Source organism: Lactuca serriola, chromosome 9 (genome assembly GCF_051521515.1).
Source record: "Lactuca serriola cultivar US96UC23 chromosome 9, Lser_US96UC23_V15, whole genome shotgun sequence".
In the NCBI taxonomy this organism is placed as follows: domain Eukaryota; kingdom Viridiplantae; phylum Streptophyta; class Magnoliopsida; order Asterales; family Asteraceae; genus Lactuca; species Lactuca serriola.
In genome coordinates, this window is record NC_136416.1 from 70,901,861 (window position 1) to 70,924,540 (window position 22,680).

Below are 22,680 nucleotides of genomic sequence, written 5' to 3' on the forward strand. Positions count from 1 at the left end.
TGACCTCCTCTTTGTTCATGTGGTAGGTCATCCTAAATTGATTGTAGCTCGGAGGCAAAGAGTGAAGCACCATGTCGATCGCCAAGTCTTCCCCAAAGTCAACATTCAACTTGCGAAGGCGGTCGACATACCTTTGCATCTTTTGCAGGTGCACGGTAAGAGATTCTCCATGACCCATCTTAGCGGAAATCATGTTAGTGAAAATCTCATAACGCTCTCGTTTCGCGTTTTGGTGGTATCTCTCCAATAAGTCTTGATGCATCTCGTACGGGTACATGTCCTCATAGGACTTTTGGAATTCGGAGCTCATGGTGGCTATCATGATGCAATGTACCTTTGTTGCATCGCGCTCATGAGTTTCAAAAGCGGTCATTTCAGCTGGAGTAGCGTTTCAGGGTTAATTTTCTCGAGCTTCTAGCGAGCAATGGTGCGAATGTATCTTATCCATTCGCTAAAGTTTATCCCATCGAAAGTGACCTTTCAACAAAGGCTCATCAATGTGAAAGAACTAGCAACAACATTGTTTGCGTTCGACATCTACAAATAGAAAGGACAAAGATAGATTAGAATATGAATCCCTAATTATCACCCAATAAGAAAAATTAGGGCTAGGATCCAAAAATAACAATATTTACATATTAGAAAAGGGATACCGTTATCCAACATGCAAATAATATAAAGGTAAGTGAATGACGATTCACTAATTCTCCACCATAAAAACCTAACTATAAGTCCTAAATGTATTGAGAATTCCTAGGTTCGGATGAGATTCATTAAAACTATTCAATGGCATGTTTAAATCTCGATATGCCCCTCTTGTTTGTGACTGGGATACCGAGGATCACAAAGCGGGTGTGAATTACCATGCAAATTCACATGGTGCCTTCATTGTAACGATCACCTATTCGATGAGCCGGTAAACCACACACGCTCCATCGAACCATGATAAACAATGAATCACCCTTTGCCACCTTTGCTTAGAACCAATTAGTGTGCCGGTAAACCACACACGCTCCACTAACTTCTTAGCAAGGGTGCAAAGTGTAATTTGATGGGATTGCATCAATTCACTTTTCCTAAAGTAACTAAGATTGGGAAATTTTAAAAAAAAAATGTGTAGTTACTTTGTATTTCATATTATACTTTTAATGAGAGTATGAGGTTGCCCTATCCTACCCGTTCGGCTAACGACCATCCACCGATCAAGCAAGCGATGGGTGTGAGTGTACACCCATTAAGCGTCATTTTATAGGCCGCAACCTTATACCACCCTATAGATCGGCTTCGTGAATCAGGCCTACTAACGGTAAGACTAGCATTTTAGTTATACATATACATATATATATATATATATATATATATATATATATATATATATATATATATATATATATATATATATATATATATATATATATTAATCTTGTAATATTATATTAGTATAGGGTTGTATTTTAAACTTTTAAAAACTTAGGGTTTGAAATTTAAATTGTCTAAATTAAAACTTTTAATCACAAGACATAAATTTCAAAACTTGAGGACAAGTTTTAAACATTTAAAACATGGAGGATCAAATAACAAATAATTCTAATTAACAATTAATTTCCTAATTATCTATATTTGATTTATTCAAGATTTCTTGCAAGATAATTACCAATTTAATCAAAATAATTAATTAATTATCATATATGGAAATTAAATATTTTATTAGTTGATAAATATCTTTAATTAGATCAAGATTATAGTCATATATATCAAAAAATCGGATTAGGGTTGATCTAATATGATTAAGGTAAGTTTCCATAAGATAATCATGAAGAAATCCCGAATCTGGCCTTTCCTGACGCTTGGACTCGCCAAGTGCACCAAGGGACTCGCCGAGTCTGGCCAACTCGCCGAGTCCACTATGGAACTCGCCGAGTCCATGACTCAGAAACACAAAAATCAAATTTTGCAGTTAAGTTTCAAACAAACAAGCAACAATTTAATAGAAACCAAGCTAGGCTCTGATACCACTGATGGGTTTTAGCCATAAGAACTTTCCTATGTGCGTATGCAAAACCCTAATGCTTGGATCTAGGCTTTCTAATTAAACATGCTTTGAATCCAAGACTTCTAATGACTATTTAGGTATAAGAACAATACAAAATCAGGTCTAGAAGCATACCTTTGAATCTCTTGTTTGATCTTGTTGTCTTGGAGCTCTAAGGTCACAATTGTCACTCCTCTAATGGCTTACAAACACCAAATAGCAAAGAGGATGATTTGAGAGAGAGAGAGAGAGAGAGAGAGGCTAGGAGGAAATCGGCCAGGGGTTCTCTATTCTCAATGAGGTGTTGATTTCCCTAAGCCATGGGGTCTATTTATACTTGTAGACTCCTTAAGGGTTACAACTTAAACCCTAGTTGGATAATCTTCTCTTAAAGCAATCCATATCCTTACCATAGATAGCCTTGGACGATTTTAAGCTATCCTTAGCTCTAGAAATCGTCCAACCCCTATCCATTAAGGATTTACAGTCTAAAGATTAAATATCAAACAATTGACAGTTTATACCCTCTTATTTAATTAATCTCTTTAAGTCACAATCGGGTCAAATACTTGCCTAATATAGTTGCAGCCTTAGACACTATTCCAACATACCTAACCCATGCGGCCATTCTGGGGTGCCGCCCTACCCATGCGGCCATTCTGGGGTGCCGTCCTACCCATGTCAAGCCATTCTTGGGTGCTGACCTATCCGTCGGTCCTAGCAACCGAGCTTGGGGAATATTCCCCTCCTACTATCGCTATCTCATATAACATATCATGTCAGCATATAAACATATCAGCACATATTATCAGACATATCTGGGGTGTCTGACCTACCCTTCGGTCCTAACAACCGAATTCTACTACTATCACACATATAACATATCATGCTAGCATATAACATATCAGGTAGTAGCAAACCTAGATGATATCACAAAGACAATCATCTAATCATACGACTCCTTCTGGCGGGTCGGCATTGTGGCCGTAGACCCACTGCTACTGGAAGGTAACTCCCCTCGTAGCAGTTGCTGATCTGCGCGGGAACTGTCTGTCTGATGCTGTTGCTCCGGAAATCCTCCGACTGTAATTCCCACGAAACACTGAATCAAACACTGCTAACTGACCTTAGGGTAAAATGACCATTTTACCCCTGGGTAGTCAAAGTCAAAGTAAAAGTCAAACTTCCAATTGAGTCGACTCGCCGAGTTGGCTCGCCAACTCGTCGAGTCCCTATCCAGTCGATTGTCCTCACTCCCGTCCCTACTCGTCGAGTTAGGCATTGACTCGACGAGTTCTCCTTCTATACAGATATCGAATGGTCCTTCACTCGACTCGCCGAGTTGTATGAACAACTCGTCGAGTTCATCTTCATCCGATGAACACCCTGGTCTGTGACTCGCCGAGTTGTATGAACAACTCGTCGAGTCTGTTCTTGAGGCAAGAAGATTGCCTTGGACTCGCCGAGTAAGGGTATTAACTCGCCGAGTCCCTCCATTACTGAGTCTGGCTTCTGACTCACTGAGTCCATCTATAGCTTACTCATCCTACTCGACCTAACCCAAAAGGGGAAAATCGGTGACTTGGACTCGACTCGCCGAGTCTGAAGAACGACTCGCTGAGTCACATGCATGCAATCACTATATACTCAATTATGCTTGAATCCAGTGCATTCCATCCATAGATCTGGGTTCTCAGGGCTCGATTAACACGTAAAGTTTCCAACTTTACGTGTTGATAAACACTAATGAAGGTTTTAAGGCTCAAAATACACTAAAAGAGTAGATCTAGGGTTTTCATGCAATATGGCTCCATAAAGGCAGTAGATCTGAGCTCTTGAAGCTCAAACCTAGCTAGATTCAAAGGCCATTCCACTCAATATGATCTCTATATTACAATCAAGCTAGGAAGTGGATAAATATGGCTTAAATGGGGTTTCTAATAGAAAATCATCATGGCAACAAAAAAGGTCCGAAATATACCTCAATGAACTTCTGGATTGACTTCTAGATCCTTGCTCTTCTCCTTCTCATTGGTCCTTCCTTCTTTCTCTTCTTCAAACTTTAAGGAAAAGCACACAAACACTCAAATCACAAAGGGGAGGGTTAGGGCTTGGTAAAGGATGCTCTGAGAGTGAAGGGGGCGAGCTTGGGGCGCATAAGGGGGTTTAAATAGGGTGCAAACCCCTGAAGCTAGGGTTTCTTCCAGAATGGCGGACTCGCTGAGTCCAGGATATGGACTCGTTGAGTCGCCAACTTAAACGTGCTCGATATCTCGCTCCTACTCGGCGAGTCAGGCATGCAACTCGCCGAGTTCCAGCTATAAATGTAAAAATACTTACATTAAAATACATACCAGGAACCAGGTGCTACAATGAATAACAAAGAGACATCCTCAGTGGAAAGAAACCTTCCATGGAGACAACAACTTTCAAGGCTTTCGTGCCCACAAAGCAAGATGAAAAATCTGGACAGCAAAAGGGTAGATCAAATCAAAAACCTGTGAAACAAGAAGGAGAAACTCAACATTGCACTTTTTACGACAAGGATGACCATAATCATGATGGGTGCTTCAAAAACATTGGATACACGGAGTGGTGGTTAGGCAAAGGAAAGGTCGAGAAAGGCAATTCGAGGGTTGCCTTTTTCGAGATGGAAACAAGTCCATAGTAGACTAATATAAAGCCTTTTTAAAGTACTTTGGAGAAGAAAATCATAGTGGTGAGGGAATTGTTCTAGTTGCAACCATGACATGTAGATTAAATAATGGGGATGATTGGGTTGTGGATTCTGGAGCCACCAAACACGCGACCTATAAAGCCCACATCCTCATAAACAAAAGGAAAAATGCCTACAAGAGACCTGCTATGATTCCTAATAGTGATTCCATGCCAGTTAAAGGGAGAGGTGGTTACACCTTTACGGGATGTACCAAAATTGAAGGAATCTCACACGTCCCTCAATTCTATTGCAACCTTCTATATGTAAGTCGTTTAACCAAAAACCTCCAACGTAAAATGACCTTCTCTATGGAATTTTATGTTATGGAGGGTCTTCAATTGGGGATCTTTACTGGTTTAAGTGATTGCCAAAGGGATTTGTACCGCATGAAGCTTTTTGTGTTATGGAGGGTCTTCAATTGAAACCTTCTATACTGGGTTATGCTTCCAGGGGAAAACTTAGTAAACTATATTTTCACAAATATGTTTCTTTTAATCTCAAGAGCAAAGTTTGTGATTCATGATCAAAGGCCAAACACACCAGGTCTCCTTTTTCTTTAAGTTCAATAAAAATGAAGAAATGTTGAGTTAATTCATTGTGACGTTTGAGGAAAATATTGCATCCCTTCACTTTCATGTGCAAATTACTTCTTGACTATTGTTGACGATTTTAGTAGAACTGTATGAATTTTTCTAGTCAAACATAATGATGATGCTAGTAAATGTGATTAATTATCACAAAATGGTAGAAAATCAATTTAGGAAACGTATTAAAATGATAAGAAGTGATAATGGTGGTGAATTCATTTCGTATTCTATGATTAGTTTTCACAATCAACATAGAATTCTATTCGAGACTAATTGTCCTCAAACACCTCAACAAAATAGGGTGGTTGAACCGAAACACAAACATTTGTTGGAAATAGATCGAGCTTTAAAGTTTGAAGAAAAGATACCAAAGACGTTTTGGGTAGAATTTATTTCAACAGCCGCTTACGTCACGAAACGGTTGTCATCCAAAACTCCTTCAAACAAAACTCCATATGAAGTTTTACTCAATCATAAACCCGACTATAACTACATGAGACCCTTTGGTTGTCGTCCGTATTATAGGCAAAACGCAACGAAGGGTCATAAGTTCAAAGTAAAAGAGAGACGTGGAGTTTTTTTCTGAGATACCCACAAGGAACAAAATGGTATAAAATATTTGACATGGAATAGGGAAACATCGTTATGTTAAGAGATATCAAATTTAATGATGATATTTTTCCTTTCTCTTGCAATTCGATCCAAAATGGTAGAGAGGGGGATGACATTTTTGATATTCGGTCTAACGAGTTCACCCAAGAGGAAGAGAATGAAAACTGAATTTGATGTTTTTGAAAGAAAACAAATAGGTGAACACACACCATCAAGGTCATCTCCTCGAAGCCCATTATATGAAGAAGACACCACTAGCACACAACATGAAGTAGATGCCACAATTCCACAGAACGCTAATCGTAATTCTTAAAATGAAAATCCAAGCATCGAAACTATAACGAATAGACCTCAAAGAAATAAAGCTCCACAAAGACATTTAGATGATTACATTGTAAAGCTTCCCCCCTTAGTCGATCACATGTAAACTATACCAAATTAAGCATCGTCAATGGTACTCCTAATTGCTAATTACTTTTTTTATGATAATTTTTCTAATTCTCATAAAACTTTTTTAGCGGCCATCACTTCAAATGATGAGCCAGCAAATTTTAAGTAAGTTATGCAGGATCCAAAATAGGTTGAAGCTCTGAAGAAAGAAATACAAGCTCTACAACAAAATGGAATGTGGACTCTAGAGAAACATCCAAAAGGGAAAAAAGTTGTAGATTCGAAATGGGTTAAAACATAAAATATAAACCTAATAGAGAAAAAATATAAGCTCCACAACGACTACGTTTTCTGCTGGACAAGCTGCGCACTTATGACCTACATGCTCCTGCTTGAGAGGGAGTATTGGAATCCGTATCTTTTCATTATCTCTTTCCTAGTTTCTTGCTTATAGATAACTTATAGTTGGATGAATTTATCTTTGACTTTGCCTTGTATAAATACTTGGCTTTATTTGTTTTTCGAATTAATGAAATTAGAAGATTATTTCCAACCTATTATCATTTTTATCATGCCAATCGATCATCTACTTAATGTTCCACTTTGCTACTCGTTTTTTATTGGTGTATATTAATCCATTCAAGTTATATTGGTTGTTGTACTTCAATTTCACTCATACGATGTTGTTTCTTTCAATATTATCATGATTTCACATCGCTTCCTACCAAAACTGTTGTTTGCCAATATATGTACCTTGGTTTAAAAGGACAACGGAAATTGAGTGGAGTGTACACCATAAATTCAAATAAGATCTCAAGAGAATCATATTTGTCTTCCACAAAAAAGTATCTTTAAATTATTGGTATTATGCATCACAAGTTCTTCCATTTCCCATATTTCAATTTTGATATATTTTCTTGAACTTAAATGTCCCAATTGAACATAATCAATTTTTTTTAATGGTACATAGCACAAAAATTCTAATTTGACACTGTGTTTTTTTTTCACAAATTTGACACTATGTTTTCTAATTTCCTACAATTTTGACCACTTGACCGGTCAACCCGATTGGATGATGACATGTCAGTTTTAATGACGTAGCATGCTGACATAACATGTTGACGTGTCAAAATTGAATTTTTTTCCACAAAAAACACTAAGTTTTCACTTTTTTTTTTCGATTTTGACACTAAGTTTAATTTTTTCTTTCAATTTTAACATTCTGTTTTTTTTATCCAAATCGAACATCATTTATCTAATTTTGTTCAATTTTGACCATTTTCCATTTGAAACCGTATAAATATATTTTTTATTACATTTTAAACTAAATATATTTTTTTCGTTTTAAAACCATATTTTTATTTAAATACAAGGTGTTTTTTTTTACATTCAAAACATAATGTATAAATATGCATTAGCTATATCATGAGAACCAAACTAACCATAAGCTTCGAATAAGATGTAAAAAGTTTACAGGTTGCAAACTTGACTACATGCCTCCAAACCTCAAAACTCATTTTAAAGTTAGGTATTTAATACAAAATATGGTTTTTATATAACTTATACATATTTACACATACAATTATGGTCTGAATGTAACAGCAAAAAAAAACTTATATTTATTCAAAGTTACGGTTTTTAAATGGAAAAAATGTATTTATAAGGTTTATTTATACAAAAATATGGTTTTTAAATGAAAAAATGTATTTATATGGTTTTAAATGTATTTAAAAAAACATTTATACGGGTTCAAATGGAAAATTATCAACATTGAACAAATTTGGAAAAAATGATGTTCGATTTCGAACAAAAAAACATAGTGTCAAAATTGAAAGACAAAATTAAACTTAGTGTCAAAATCGGAAAAAAAAAAAAAAAAAAAAAAAAAAAAAAAAAAAAACTGTAACATCCCATTTTTCAGGTATGACTTTAAAAGCTTATATATGTATTTTTAGGGCAACTCGACGAGTTGGAAGGCTCTAACTCGTCGTGTAGAGTCTTAATGGATGCACATTTTTCGGGGTCTACTCGACGAGTTGGAAGGCCCTAACTCGATGAGTTGAAGGCTAAACATGAAAACCCTAATTTTCAGGGTTTTGCACGCTATTAAAAGAACTTATGACTCATTGTTAGCCTCCCTCATCGTCCCCTCAGTCCAGAGAAAACCCTAATTGTGCCTCTTTCCCATTTTGAGTCTGTGTGAGCTTAGATAGTACTCTTTAGTGTTTTTCTTGAAGGAGCTTTGAGTTAGTGGTGCAAAGTTGAAGGGAGAAGCTTTAGACCCGGGATTTCTAGTGTCGTTACAGCTACGTGCAGGTATAAAGTCGTTATCTTGATCATCCCTTTGCTAGATCTCATCATTTGAAAGTTTTACGGGCATTATTAGCTTAATTTGGAGAAAATCTTGGATTTGAGCGTGTCATGAAGCTAAGACTTCAGATCTGGACATCTCATGGCCTCCATAGACTTAAAGTTGCCAACTTTATCAAGTCTTGGCCCTCCTTCATGCCCTAAGTCCCTTGATAAGCCTTATTTGAGTGTTTTAGCCCTCTTGATTCCCTGCATGGACGTAAAGCTAGCAACTTTTTGTGGTATTTCAGTCCTAAGAGACCAGATCTATAGCTTGGGGTTTTCGTTTTTCTTGGAAGCGTCTGAATGCATTAAGGCTAGGAAAACTCAATGAGTTGCTCTGCCAACTCGATGAGTTGGTTTGAGTTTTCCCGCTTTCTGGATGCTAAAGAACTTGATGAGTTGGTTTGGTAACTCGGCGAGTTGCCTCGAGCTCTTCACGATTTTCTGAGACATGAAGGAACTCAAAGAGTAAGAAGATGCACTTGACGAGTTGGGTCAACATGTACAGTTGACCTTGACTGTTGACTTTGACAATGACCATGGTTGACCAAGTTTCACTTTTAAGGCTATTTTGGGATTTTAACAAACTAGTCATTGGTGATTGTAGGCAGTTGAGTTGGAGTTGTGAGTTGGGATTGATAGGACCGTTTTAGCACTACTTGTGAGGTGAGTCTTCTTCACTGTACTTGTGGGTCGAAGGCACCAAGGTCGGCCTAGTGATTTGATATTCTATTATGCATGTTGCTATGTTGTTATGATCAGTTAGATCGGTATCCTGGTAGATAGGATGTTTCTATCTTTTTATGATCTTTTAGATCGGTATCATGGTAGATAGGATGTTGTTATGCTTAGTGATCTGTAGATCAGTTTGACAGTCTGTAGATTGTTATGTGATTATCTTGTATACATCCTTATGTGTGATGGGAGGTTAATGCTTTACTACTTTGTTTGTAAGCCAATAGGTCGGGGCATTCCAACCCGATTGTTGTAGGCCGAGAGTATTCCATCCCGAGGATGATTGGACTCATAGTATGTGGGCATTCCAACCCAATGGTTGTGGGCCGAGAGTATTCCATCCTGAGGATGATTAGACTCATAGTATGTGGGCATTCCAACCTGATGGTTGAGGGTCGAGGGTATGTCATCCTGAGGATGATTGGACCCATAGTATGTTGGCATTCCAACCCGATGGTTGATTGGGCCCATAGTATGTTGTTATTATATGTGTGTTACTGTTGTGCGGTATTATGTGTTACAATTGTGGATTTTGTTTCATATACTTCGGATGATCGCGGGAAGGTGAAGGCTTGATCGTGAACCTCCTTGTTTTCCATGTTGTGATTTCTGGGAAAACTCTCATATTGGGTTATTTTGAAAACAAATTGTGAACAATAGATGGTTTTGGAATGTTTTGAAAAGTTTAAATTTTTAATGAATTTTGGATGTTACAAGTTGGTATCAGAGCCTTGGTCTGAGTGAACTGGAGGAACACTCATGTGAATCCAGTCTTAAACTAAGGAAAAGATTTTCAAAATGATTTTCAATGGTTTTCAAAATACTAAAGGAGGATGCGAAGTGCACGATCAGGCGGAGCCAGTAAGTGGACCCCAAAATACCATGTTATTATTTGATATTGTGATATGTTAAAATAACATGCTAGTGATAGTCTAGGTATCTTCAGGATTGCATGATAGAATTGTCTGATTATAAGATGCCTGATAGCCTATGGCCTTTGTTTTTATGAAATTGACATCATTATTGTAGTTGCTTAGTGTATGCATCACGATTGTATATAACCAAGATCTTATAGCCTGTGAATGTTTGGTTTGGCCCTATTTCCTATTCTTGTTTGATGAAGGGATTAGGGTAGGATTAGATATTCAGATGTCTATAGGGTCCAACGTTATGTATGGCTAGCATACACAAGTGCTGTCGGGTTGGTGGAAGTTTCATGAGTGAGTCGTGCGGGATTAGTCGGCCAGTTGTGAGATGTTTAGGCTTCCTCTAGGAATGAGGATTGAGAGCTCTTCTATGGTTATGTATATGGTTAGGGTGATGTGATGATCCTTGAGGCAAATATGGGTAGGTGTTGAAGGTAGTATGAGCCGTACTACTGAAAGAATAGGACCCATACGCGTAGCAAGGAAGTTACAACCCATAGGGTTTTGTTGGGAGTTGGTTCCCCGTTAATATATGGAATATCTACTATCTTCCTGGTATATTTTTAGTATGGTGGTTACGAGGCGATTTCAGGTCGGGTCCGGCTCAGGATCAGGAGCTGGCAGCCAGGATAGGCCAACGTTGACAGAGGATCGCATCAGGGAGATTATCTGTGATGAGGTGGTTGAGATTTTCCGGGGTCAGATTCCGGAGATGTTCGGGTCTATCAAGGCCACGATGATTGAGTATTTTGATGACAGATACGCAGCCATTGCTGAGACTGCTGCTGCTGCAGCCTCCGTAACCGTGGCGGTTGCGGGTGTTGGAACAGGACGAGTGTTACAAAATCAGGACTTCGATAATACGAAAACTCCGACTTTTGATGGAGTTCAGAACCTGATTGTAGCCATGAGGTGGATATTCGATGTGGAGGGATGCTTCTTCACCTGTTCATGGCCTACTGACCAGAAGATCAGATGCGCTCTGAACCTCCTGAGGTCTATAACAAAGGACTGGTGGAGAGTTGTTATAGGATCATACTCTGATGAGCAGAGGGCAGTAGTATCTTGGGATCAGTTCAGGGATATGTTTCACACTCATTACATTCCTAGGGTTAAGCGAGAGATGTTGGCTCAGGAGTTCTTGGATTTGAGACAGGGATCGGAGACGGCGACGGAGATCACCCGGATGTTTACCAAGAGGGCGATGTTTTGCCCGGAGTTTGCTTCCGAGCAGGCTCAGATAACTCGGTATATTAGCATGCTCAAGACTGACATCAGACAGTTCGTTGCTACCCAACATTGTGATACTTTACGAGAGTTACAAGAGGTCATTAGGCGGCGAGAGCTTGAGATTTAGTTGTAGTTGAGAGAGCAGAGGCAGGCCCCGGTGCAGTCACAGCCTGTGTCGAAACAGTTTAGGGCCACTGACTCCAGGCAGCAGAGTCATAAGGGTCGTACTTGTAGGAAGTGCGGCAAGCTGCATGATGGGCTTTGTCGATCTTCATCAGGGTGCCACAAGTGTAGAAAACAGGGCCACATTGTTAGGGATTGTAGGCAGCAGACTCTAGCTTTTGGATCAGATTTTGTTACCATTGTGAGCAAGTGGGCCATATGAACTCCCAGTGCCCCCTACTAGCTGCTAGGCCTCAGCAGGCTCCAGCGTCGGCTACCTTGAGGATTACTGACGGGAGTCAAGGTAGAGTAGAGCCCTCGAGGGCTCAGGGACGTGCGTTCCAGCTTACTGCCAAGGAGACTAGGACTGCACCAGATGTTGTGGCCGGTATGTTTCTATTCCTTCTTTTATTGATTATGTTTATTATATACTCATATTTTGTACCTATGTTAGGTACGTTTTTAGTGAACTCCTTGTCTGCTCTTGTATTGTTTTACTCGGGGGTGAGTCGGTTATTTGTCTCTCGATCGTTTAGTAGGGAGTTCGGTTTGCCTTTATGAGAGCTAGAGTATCCGTTGCTAGTTTCCATGGCCAACAAACACAAGGTTTCTACTTCATCAGTTTATCGGAGTTGCATTCTAGAGACCTTTGGGGGTATCCATCCCCATTGACTTGATTCTAACTCCCATGGGGGATGTTTGCATTATAGTGGGTATGGAGTGGCTGAGTCGTTTTGATGCCATGATCGACTGCGAGGGTCGGCATGTGGTAGTTCGAACCCCGAGTGGGGGAGAACTAGTTATCTACGGTGAGGGCACCAGGTTGGGTTCAGGGTTTTGCTCAGCCGCCAGGGCTCGACAGTATATTCAGCACGGGTGTGCGGGTTATTTGGCGTATGTGGTGGATACGTTGGTTAGGGATCAGGTCTCGGTTTCCGATGTTCCAGTTGTTATAGATTTCGCTGATGTGTTTCCGGAGGAGTTACTTGGAGTGCCTCCTGAGAGGCAGGTCGAGTTCAAGATCAACCTTGTGCCAGGTGCGGCCCCTATTACCAAGGCGTCGTACCGATTGGCATCGCCAGAGATGCAAGAGTTGTCATCTCAGCTGCAGGAGCTGCTAGGCAAGCAGTTCATTCGCCCGAGCAATTCTCCAAAGGGAGCGTCGATCCTTTTCATCAAAAATAAGGATGGTTCACAATGGATGTGCATTTACTACTGGGAGCTGAACAAGTTGAAGGTGAAGAACCGTTATCCCCTTCGACAGATAAATGACCTCTTCGATCAGTTACACAGAGCATCTAGGTTTTCCAAGATAGATCTAAGGTCTGGGTACCATCAGGTCAGGGTGAGGGAGGAGGACATGGAGAAGACCGCGTTCCGGACCTTCTATGGACATTACGAGTTCGTGGTGATGTCGTTTGGGCTCACCAACGCGCCAGCAGTATTCATGGACCTGATGAATCGGGTATGCAGGCTGATGCTCGATCGTTCGGATGTTGTATTCATTGATGACATCTTTGTGTATTCTAAGACCAAAGAGCAGCATGAGGAGCATCTCCGTGAGTTATTAGGAGTTTTGAGACGAGAACGGCTTTATGCCATGTTCTCGAAATGTGAGTTATGGTTGTGAGAGGTTCAACTCCTTGGACATCTCATAAACCAGAAGGGGATTTTGGTCGATCCAGCCAAGGTCGAGGCGATGATGCAGTGAGAGGTTCCGAAATCTCCCTCGGATATCAAAAGTTTTCTTGGATTGGCAGGGTACTATCGGAGATTTATACATGATTTTTCCAAGATGGTAGTACCCCTCACTAGCCTAACGAGGAAGGGGTGGATTTCCGGTGGGGCCCTTAGCAACAGACAACATTTGAGACCCTCCGAAAGAGACTTTGCGAGGCCCCAGTATTGACCATCCCTAAGGGTGTAGAGAATTTTGTGGTTTTCTATGATGCATCCATCACTGGGTTAGGGGTAGTCCTCATGAAGATAGGGCGGGTGATAGCCTACGCTTCACAGCAGCTGAAGCCGCATGAGACGATATATCCCACGCATGTCTTGAGTTGGGAGCAGTAGTATTCGCCCTCAAGATCTGGAGACATTACCTCTACAGGGTCCGTTGTACTATATATACGGACCACAAGAGCTTGAGACATATGATGGATCAATCGAAACTGAACATGAGGCATCACAGGTGGCTAGACGTAGTCAAGGATTATGACTACGAGATCCTTTACCATCCTGGTAAAGCGAAAGTTGTGGTAGACGCCCTGAGCCGCAAGTCGGTTGGATCTTTAGTTCCAGTATCGTGTATGAGGATATCTATGGATTCTCCACTCATGAGCTTGATCAGGGAAGCTTATATTGAGGGTGTACAGAAGGAGAATTGGAAAATTTAGAGGATCAGGGGTGAGATCACCAGATTCGTGCAGGATAGTCGTGGATTGTTTACTCGTTGCAGTCGGGTGTAGGTTATGGTGTCTGGTGGGGTCAGACATATTGTACTGGAGGAGGCTCATTAATCTCGCTTTTCTATTCATCCATGAGCCACCAAGTTGTACCGGGATATGATGTTGAGTTACTGGTGGTCGTGCATGAAGAGAGAGATTGCTTGGTATGTCGAGAGGTGCATGACATGCAAGATGGTCAAGGCCGAGCATCAGAGGCCGCATGGCAAGCTGCAGCCTATAAAGGTTCCTATGTGGAAATGGGAGCAGACCATGATGGACTTTATTACCAAGTTGCCGAGGACGGCGAAGGGATATGATGTTATACGGGTCATCGTAGATTGACTACCCAAAAGCGCTCATTTTCACGTAATCCGGGACTACCCAAAAGCGCCCATTTTCACGTAATCCGGGAGAGTTCTTCGAACGAGAAGTTGGCTGATGTGTATATCTGCAAGATCATTGCTCGCCATGGGGTGTCGGGCTCTATTTATTTCAGACCGTGATGTTCAATTGACCTCCCATTTCTGGCCGAAGTTCCATGAGGAACTAGGCACAAGACTGCATTTCAGCACCGCTTACCATCCGCATAAAGACGACCAGAGCGAGAGGACCATTCATACCCTCGATGATATGTTGAGGACATGTGTTATTGATTTTGGTGGGAGTTAGGATTCCTACCTACCCCTTGCATATTTCTCCTACAACAACAACTTTCATTCCAGCATTGGTGCTCCACCTTTCGAGCTGTTGTATGGGCGGAGATGTCGTACCGTATTCTGTTGGGGCGAGGTTGGCCACAGCTTCATAGGTCAGACCGAGGTGGTTATGCAGACTACCGAAAAGATTCAACATATTAGGCAGCGATTGCAGACTGCTCAGAGTCAGCAAGAAATTTATGCCGACCGACACTGATCTGAGTTAGAGTTTCAGGTCCGCGACATGGTGTTGTTGAATGTCTCACTATGGAAGGGTGTGATTCGCTTCAGGAAGAGGGGAAAGTTGGGTCCTCGATATATTAGGCCGTTTCGGGTTATTGTTAGGGTTGGCAAAGTGGCATATAGACTGGACCTTCCGGAGGAGCTCCTTCAGATTCATAGCACATTCCACGTTTCGTAATTGCAGAAGTGTATACTAGACGAGGATGCAGTAGTGTCATTGGATGACATTCAGGTTGACGAACACCTGAATTACATTGAGAAGCTGGTGGCTATCTTAGAAAGGAAGATAAAAGTTATGCACAACAAGGAGATACCTTTGGTAAAGGTACAGTGGCAGCATCGGACAGAGGGGATCCGAGTGGACTTGGGAGCAGAGGCCAAGATACGGGATCATTATCCGGAATTGTTCACCGCAGCAGGCTTTGAGGACAAAGCCTAGTTCAACTGAGGGAGAGTTGTAACATCCCAATTTCCAGGTATGAATTTAAAATCTTATATATGTATTTTCAGGGCAACTCGACGAGTTGGAAGGCTCCAACTCTTCGTGTAGAGTTTTAATGGCCACACATTTTTCAGGGTCTACTCCTCGAGTTGAAGGCTGAACATGAAAACCCTAATTTTCAGGGTTTTGCACCCTATTTAAAGAACTTATGACCCATTGTTAGCCTCCCTCACTGTCCCCTTAGTCTAGGGAAAACCCTAATCGTGCCTCTTTCCCCATTTTGATTGTGTGTGAGCTTAGAGAGTACTCTTTGGTGTTTATCTTGAAGGAGCTTGGAGTTGGTGGTGCAAAGTTGAAGGGAGAAACTTTAGATCCGGGATTTTCAGTTTTGTTGCAGCCACTTGGAAGTATAAAGTCGTTATCTTGATCATCCATTTGCTAGATCTCTTCATTTGAAGGTTTATGGCCATTATTAGCTTAATTTGGAGTCAATCTTGGATTTGAGCATGTCATGAAGCTAAGACTTCAGATCTGGACATCTCATGGCCTCCATAGACTTAAAGTTGCCAACTTTATCAAGTCTTGGCTTCCACAAACTTAAAGTTGCCAACATTACGTGGTATTTCAGTCTCAAGAGACTAGATCTATAGTTTGGGGTTTTGGTTTCGCTTGGAAGTGTCTAAATGCATTAACGATAGGAAAACTCGACGAGTTGTTCTGCCAACTTGACGAGTTGGTTCAGGTTTTCCCGCTTTCTGGATGCTGAAGAACTCGATGAGTTGCTCTGGTAACTCGGTGTGTTTCCTCGAGCTCTTCATGATTTTTTGAGACATGAAGGAACTCGACGAGTCAGAAGATGCACTTGACGAGTTTGGTTAACATGGACTGTTGACCTTGACTTGTACATTGGATGACCAAGTTTAACTTTTGAGGATATTTTGGGATTGTAACAAAGTAGTTATTGGTGATAGTAGGCAGTTGAGTTGGAGCTATGAGTTGGAATTGATATTACCAGTTCATCACTACTTGTGAGGTGAGTCTTCCTCACTGTACTTGCGGGTTGAAGGCACCAAGGCCGACCCAGTGATTTGATATTCTATTATGCATGTTGCTATGTTGTTATGATCAGTTAGATCGGTATCATGGTAGATAGGATGTTTCTATCTTGTTATGATATGTTAGATCGGTATTCTGGTAGATATGATGTTGTTATGCTTAGTGATCTATAGATCGTTTTGACTGTCTGTAGACTGTTATGTGATTTTTTGGTATACATTCATATGTGTGATTGGCGGTTGAGGCTTTACTGCTTTGTGTGTAAGCCAACAGGCCGGTGCATTCTAACCCGGTGGTTGTGGGCCGAGAGTATTCCATCCCTAGGATGATTGGACTCATAGTATGTGGGCATTCCAACCCAATGGTTGTGGGCCGAGAGTATTCCATTCTGAGGATGATTAGACTCATAGTATGTGGGCATTCCAACCTGATGGTTGAGGGTTAGGGTATACCATCCCGATGATGATTGTAGCCATAGTATGTTGGCATTCTAACCCAATGGTTGAGGGCCTGGGGCATTCCAACCCGATGGTTGATTGAGCCCATAGTATGTTGTTATTATATGTGTGTCACTGTTGTGCGGTATTTTGGGGGAACTCACTAAGTTTCTTGCTTACAGTTGTGGATTTTGTTTTAGGTAATTCGGATGATCGCGGGAAGGCAAAGGCTTGATCGTGCACTTCCATGTTTTTCATGTTGTGATTTCTGGGAAAACTTTGATGTTGGATTATTTTGAAAACAATTTGTGAACAATAGATGGTTTTGGGATTTTTTGAAAATTGTAAAATTTTCATGAATTTTATGGATGTTACAAAAACTTAGTGTTTTTTGGTGGAAAAGAAATTCAATTTTCACACATCAGCATGTCACTTTATCGAAATTGACACGTCATCATGCAACGTTAGCATATAACTGGGTTGACCGGTCAAGTGGTCAGAATTCTTAAAAATTAGAAAACACAGTGTGAAATTTGAGACAAAAAAACACTATGTCAAATTAGAATTTTGGTGTAAACTTAGTGTTTTTTATGTTATTTACCTTTTTTTTAACAACCAAAATAATTAAAAAGAAAAAAGAAAAAATAATAATAAACGCTAGCATCAGGTAGAATTACAAATCATGGGAGGATCTCGATCATAAAGTGAAGTCTTTGGAAGGGTTCATGGCTGGATTAAAGGGGTAAAGACCACAAGCAAATTATGATTCAATTTCGATCTCATATATAAGGGGCTTATTCGATCATAAAGATCGACCGCAATTAGATTATGACTCAGTTAGATCAGGAAGTCAAAAATATCACAGGCAAGTCAATTAGATTTTGTTTCACTTAATTGTCTTCATTTTGTGTTTCTTTTTGAGAAATTAAATTGTCTCCTACTTTTTATGCCTTCAAATATTCCTACCCACTAATATGATGACACGTGTCATCATTTCACCATTCAATTTAATTTGATTTGATATATTCCTAATATACTCTTAATGAGATGATTAAAAAAATATGGAATGTTGACAATTGTAATAATGTTAGGAAGTAGGAATATTTGTAGGCATAAAAGGTAGGAATCAATTTAATTTCTCTTTGTTTTTTTTATAATTGGTGTCCCTCTCCGAACCAATTTTGCATGAGAAATTAAATATTCTCCTACCTTTTAATCCTACCAATCCTCCTATCCATTTAAATTATGACATGTGTCATATTAGTATCCTAAAATATCATTAAATTTCATTAAATGAACATTAAATATTACATATGTCGTCATTTCATTGGACAGGAGGATATGTAGGAACAAAAAATAGAAGAATATTTAATCTCTCATTTGTGAGTCTATCAAAAATCTTAAAGAGATTATCATTGTTCCTGAAGATCAATCACCAAGTCGTGTGTATCATAATAACAAACAACTTCATATAGTCGTGGTGATTACACATGGCTGTGTAGGGGTGTTTACCGAACACGTGTATTTTACAACAAGGCTCACAGGTTTTGTTGTCCTTGGGACGGTGAGACAATAAATTTTATATATTTTTTTTTTACTTTTTTTCTTTTAACTTTTTAAGCATAAATACTATTTTTTTAACAGTTTATAATAACTCAAAATCATTAAAGAAATAGATTTTTTTATTTATTTTACATTGACCAATGACCATTACTCCATTAGATATAAGGAATATCTAACTTAGGTCATTCAATCATATTTTAATTTCAATTATATTTTACTTTCGGTATTTATCATTTATAAAGTAATTAATCAGTTTTCTTTAAAAAAAAAAAAGTTGAACGTCAAGCGAATAAGATTAGCACAAAAGAGAACAGACTCAAGGGAGGAGTTTGAACCAAAAACAAAAAAAGTCAAGTCACTACAAGAGAACATTTATAATAGAAAAGATACATCAAATCCACCAATCAAGGCAAATTAATTGTGCTATTGCAAATGTCATGTACCAAAAGCATCGTGGCTCGTCAAACTTTTCTATAAATAATATAATTACGCGCCTTCCAAATAACCTAGAGAATAAAATAAGTAATTGCCAACTTAAGTTTTTGAATTTTGTTGTCACTAATCTTAGAATTCAATATCTCTAGTAAGTCTGAACATTAATTAGGCTGTTTGATAAGAATCACAACCCACTCCACAAACGAACTCTATATTGCCTTCACCACTCTGCAATCAAAGAAAACATGATCAAGAATCTCCTCTTCAAACCGGCAAAAGAGGCATAAAGAGGAATCCATATTTATTATGCGATTCAAAAGATTGTGAAAGAGAGGGATCTTATTTTTAAATACTCTTCAAACAAAACAGTTAAATTTAAGAGGAATCCAATTTACCCACATGAAAGAATTCATCTCCCTATTAGTGGCTTTGTCAATCAAAGCTCTAAGCCTTTTAAGTGAGAAATCATTAGCACCATCAACAAAATTTTGATATAAAGGTACAAACATTGTCAATATATTATATGTAGTTATTTAATATCGGACATTAAAAACATGTTATAATCCCTTTAGTTTTGGGTACAATAACATGAAACATATTTACAAATTCTATTTTTTATATATATAAAACAATTTTTTAGGGGTGCTATAGTACCACAACGCCCCATCTAACAACACCACCTGTCCAAACCACCACCAAACTTAAAATTCTCCAACTAAGTCATCAAATCCGCAAGTTGATCAACCTCCCTCTCTCTCTTAAGCTACTTGGACCAATTCTAATTCCACCTAGAAACGACATCATTTTCAATTTCACGCTTATCTAAGATACCAAATTCTTTGTTTTACTCTAAAGCATACAAATGAGGAAATAAGCCTTTCAAAGGAACACCAGCGCACCATAAATCCTTCCAAAAAAAGTACCTATCACATTTTCCAAAAACTCTCTTGAATAAATCCGAGAGGGAAATGCCCTTATTTTTCAAGTCAACATCAATTTTAGAAATACTTACCAAACTCCTTTTATGGATTTCTTGGGTATTGGCTTTTCATCAATAAGCATTAAATTATGAATGGATTTAATACAAGAGACCAAAAGGAATTATCTTTATTTTTTAATCTCCACCATACAAGAAGAACCAAATTAACCGAATTAAAAGAACAACACTTAGGCCCCCTCCTTCTTAGGTTTAGTAACCACCTTCCAAGCCATCCGATTGATTTTCCTTTTATCATCATCACCTCCCATTAGTTTTATTAAATATTTAGTGATATTTTGTTTATGAAATACAAAATGAGACATAATATTTTCTATTCTTATTTTATTTTATAACTATAACGTAATTTTTTTTTTCCATATTTTATGTATGTGAAATACATACCCGATATAATTGTATAGTATTTTTGTTTGTTTATTTGCTGACTTTTAATTCTAGAAAGGGTTATGATTTTGTTCTAAAACGATTAAGAAATGAGAGGGTTTATAGACCATTTTAGAATTTAAACATGTGACGATAAATTAGTTATGTTTGTACAAAAAAAAAAAAAAAAAAAAAAAAAAAAAAAAAAAAACAAAAAACTAGACAAAACTTCAAAAACGGTCTCTATGGTTTCCGAAAATATCAAGTTTAGTCCCTAAGTTCAAAAAATCTCACAGATGGTCCCTGTGGTTTCAAAATTTTTAACAAATGATCCTTTTCGCTAACTCCGTTACCATTTAGCCGTTAAGTGAAGAACATTTTTGTCATTTCACAACCACAGGGACATTTTATGAAGTTTTGCCGTATTTTTTTTCTAAAAAAGAAAAAAAATATAATTATTAAATATTAAAGGGCCCCACCCTCTCTCTCTCTCTCATGCCCAGATTATGACCCCATCTGCAAAAATATGAAGCTGTATGTTCTTTACCATCTTACACCTCGCCAACATCACCATTTCCATCAAAGAAACACTCCCACCCTTTCATCCCGTCGACAGTGGAGGAAAAATTAGGAACTAAAATGGAATGGGAAGAGGGCAAGAGGGTTACATGAATTTTGGGATGAACTGAGGTGCGATTGAGGGGATTTCATAGAGGGTGCCGACTGTGATAGGGTGGAGCTGAAACTTGGTGGTGGCTGGGTGAGACCGTGTATAGACACCCAAAGGAGATGAAGGTGAAGGCTATGAAATCACCGAAGAAGACACATCCAAATCCAATTCAAAGAGGTTTTCTTCTTCAGCGAAGGAGCTTGTAGATATGCCGTAGTCATCAGATCCAAACCAGTTTTATGGTTTTCAGTTCAGACTTGAAGATCCGTTTCTACTCCGACAGGAACCGTTAAAAAGGACAATGGACACACATGATGAACACCACCGGGAATGACAAAGAACTCCAGAAATCTTGAATTATTTTGTTGTGTTTTGATCAAGAATTGATGGCGAGTTCATTGTGGGTTTTTAATCCAACTATGGATTTAGAGAAACAGTCGGTTATCTCCATTGAAATCGATTGGTTCATAGTCAGGGATGTGAGAAAGAACATCGGTGTGAGAGTTAGTTCGTCGATGGTGGTCATGGATCCCATTTTGGAGTGTATGGTTTGATTTTTTTGTGACAGAGTTCTTCTCCAATGAGAAGATCGTCGAAGGTGTAAGTGGTGACGGAGAAAGAAGATGAAATTCCCACCAGTGCTTCACACACACACACACAGAGGGGTGGGGCCCTTTAATATTAAATAACTATAATTATTATTTTTTTATTTTTAAAATAAGGCAAAACTTCATAAATGGTCCTTGTGGTTGTGAAATGACAGAAATGCCCTTCACTTAACGGCTAAATGTTAACGGAGTTAGTGAAAATGATCATTTGTTAAAAGTTTTGAAACCACAGGGACCATCTGTGAGGTTTTTTGAACTTAGGGACTAAACTTGATATTTTCGGAAACCACAGGGACCATTTTTGAAGTTTTATCAAAAAACTATTTAAAGAGGTTATTAGAAAAACAATGTGACATTTGAATCATAATATAGATTTGTCATTAGAGATGTTTTAATAACTTTTTGCAAACTATAGGTCAAAACATAAGTGAGGTGGATGGACTGTTTGCACGAACCTGCCAAACCCTCCAACCTATTGGTCATACGTTGGAGGATACTTTATTCCCAACAAACTCACTCAAACTGCCTCCCTCTCAGGTCAGGTCCTTCATTTCCTTCTTTTTGTCTAATCAAATCGCATTCAAGAACATGTTGAAACCCTTTTCTAAATATCGGGCTATTAGGGATGGTGTTTTTGTCGATACCACGCCGCCATATCGAAGAAGTCCATCTCCTCTATTCGACTTCGTTCACTTGATTATGCAAAAAAGATACCACGAGAATATTAGATTGAAGCTTTCTATAAGTAATTATTATTTATTTGACTAGTCAAGATTATTTGAATATATAGTTTTTTTATGTTATTTTCATTAATCATATAGTTTTTGATATTATATGTTGAGATAAGATCGGGTGATGACTCTTTTTAAAATAAGAACTCGTGAGAACATTTTAAAAAAATTGAAGAAAAACCTAAAAAAAAATATAAATCATAAAATCGAGTATAGTTCTACATCAGAGAAAAAAAAATTGGAAATTT

General features: G+C 38.8%; 1 protein-coding gene across 1 annotated transcript; it reads left to right on the forward strand.

Moving 5' to 3' along the window:
* Nucleotides 1–11,089: 11,089 nt before the first annotated feature.
* LOC145075815 (uncharacterized) lies at nt 11,090–11,710 on the forward strand. Its single transcript, XM_079021917.1, has one exon. It carries the CDS (start codon nt 11,090–11,092, stop codon nt 11,708–11,710), a length of 621 nt encoding a protein of 206 aa, XP_078878043.1.
* Nucleotides 11,711–22,680: the final 10,970 nt, after the last annotated feature.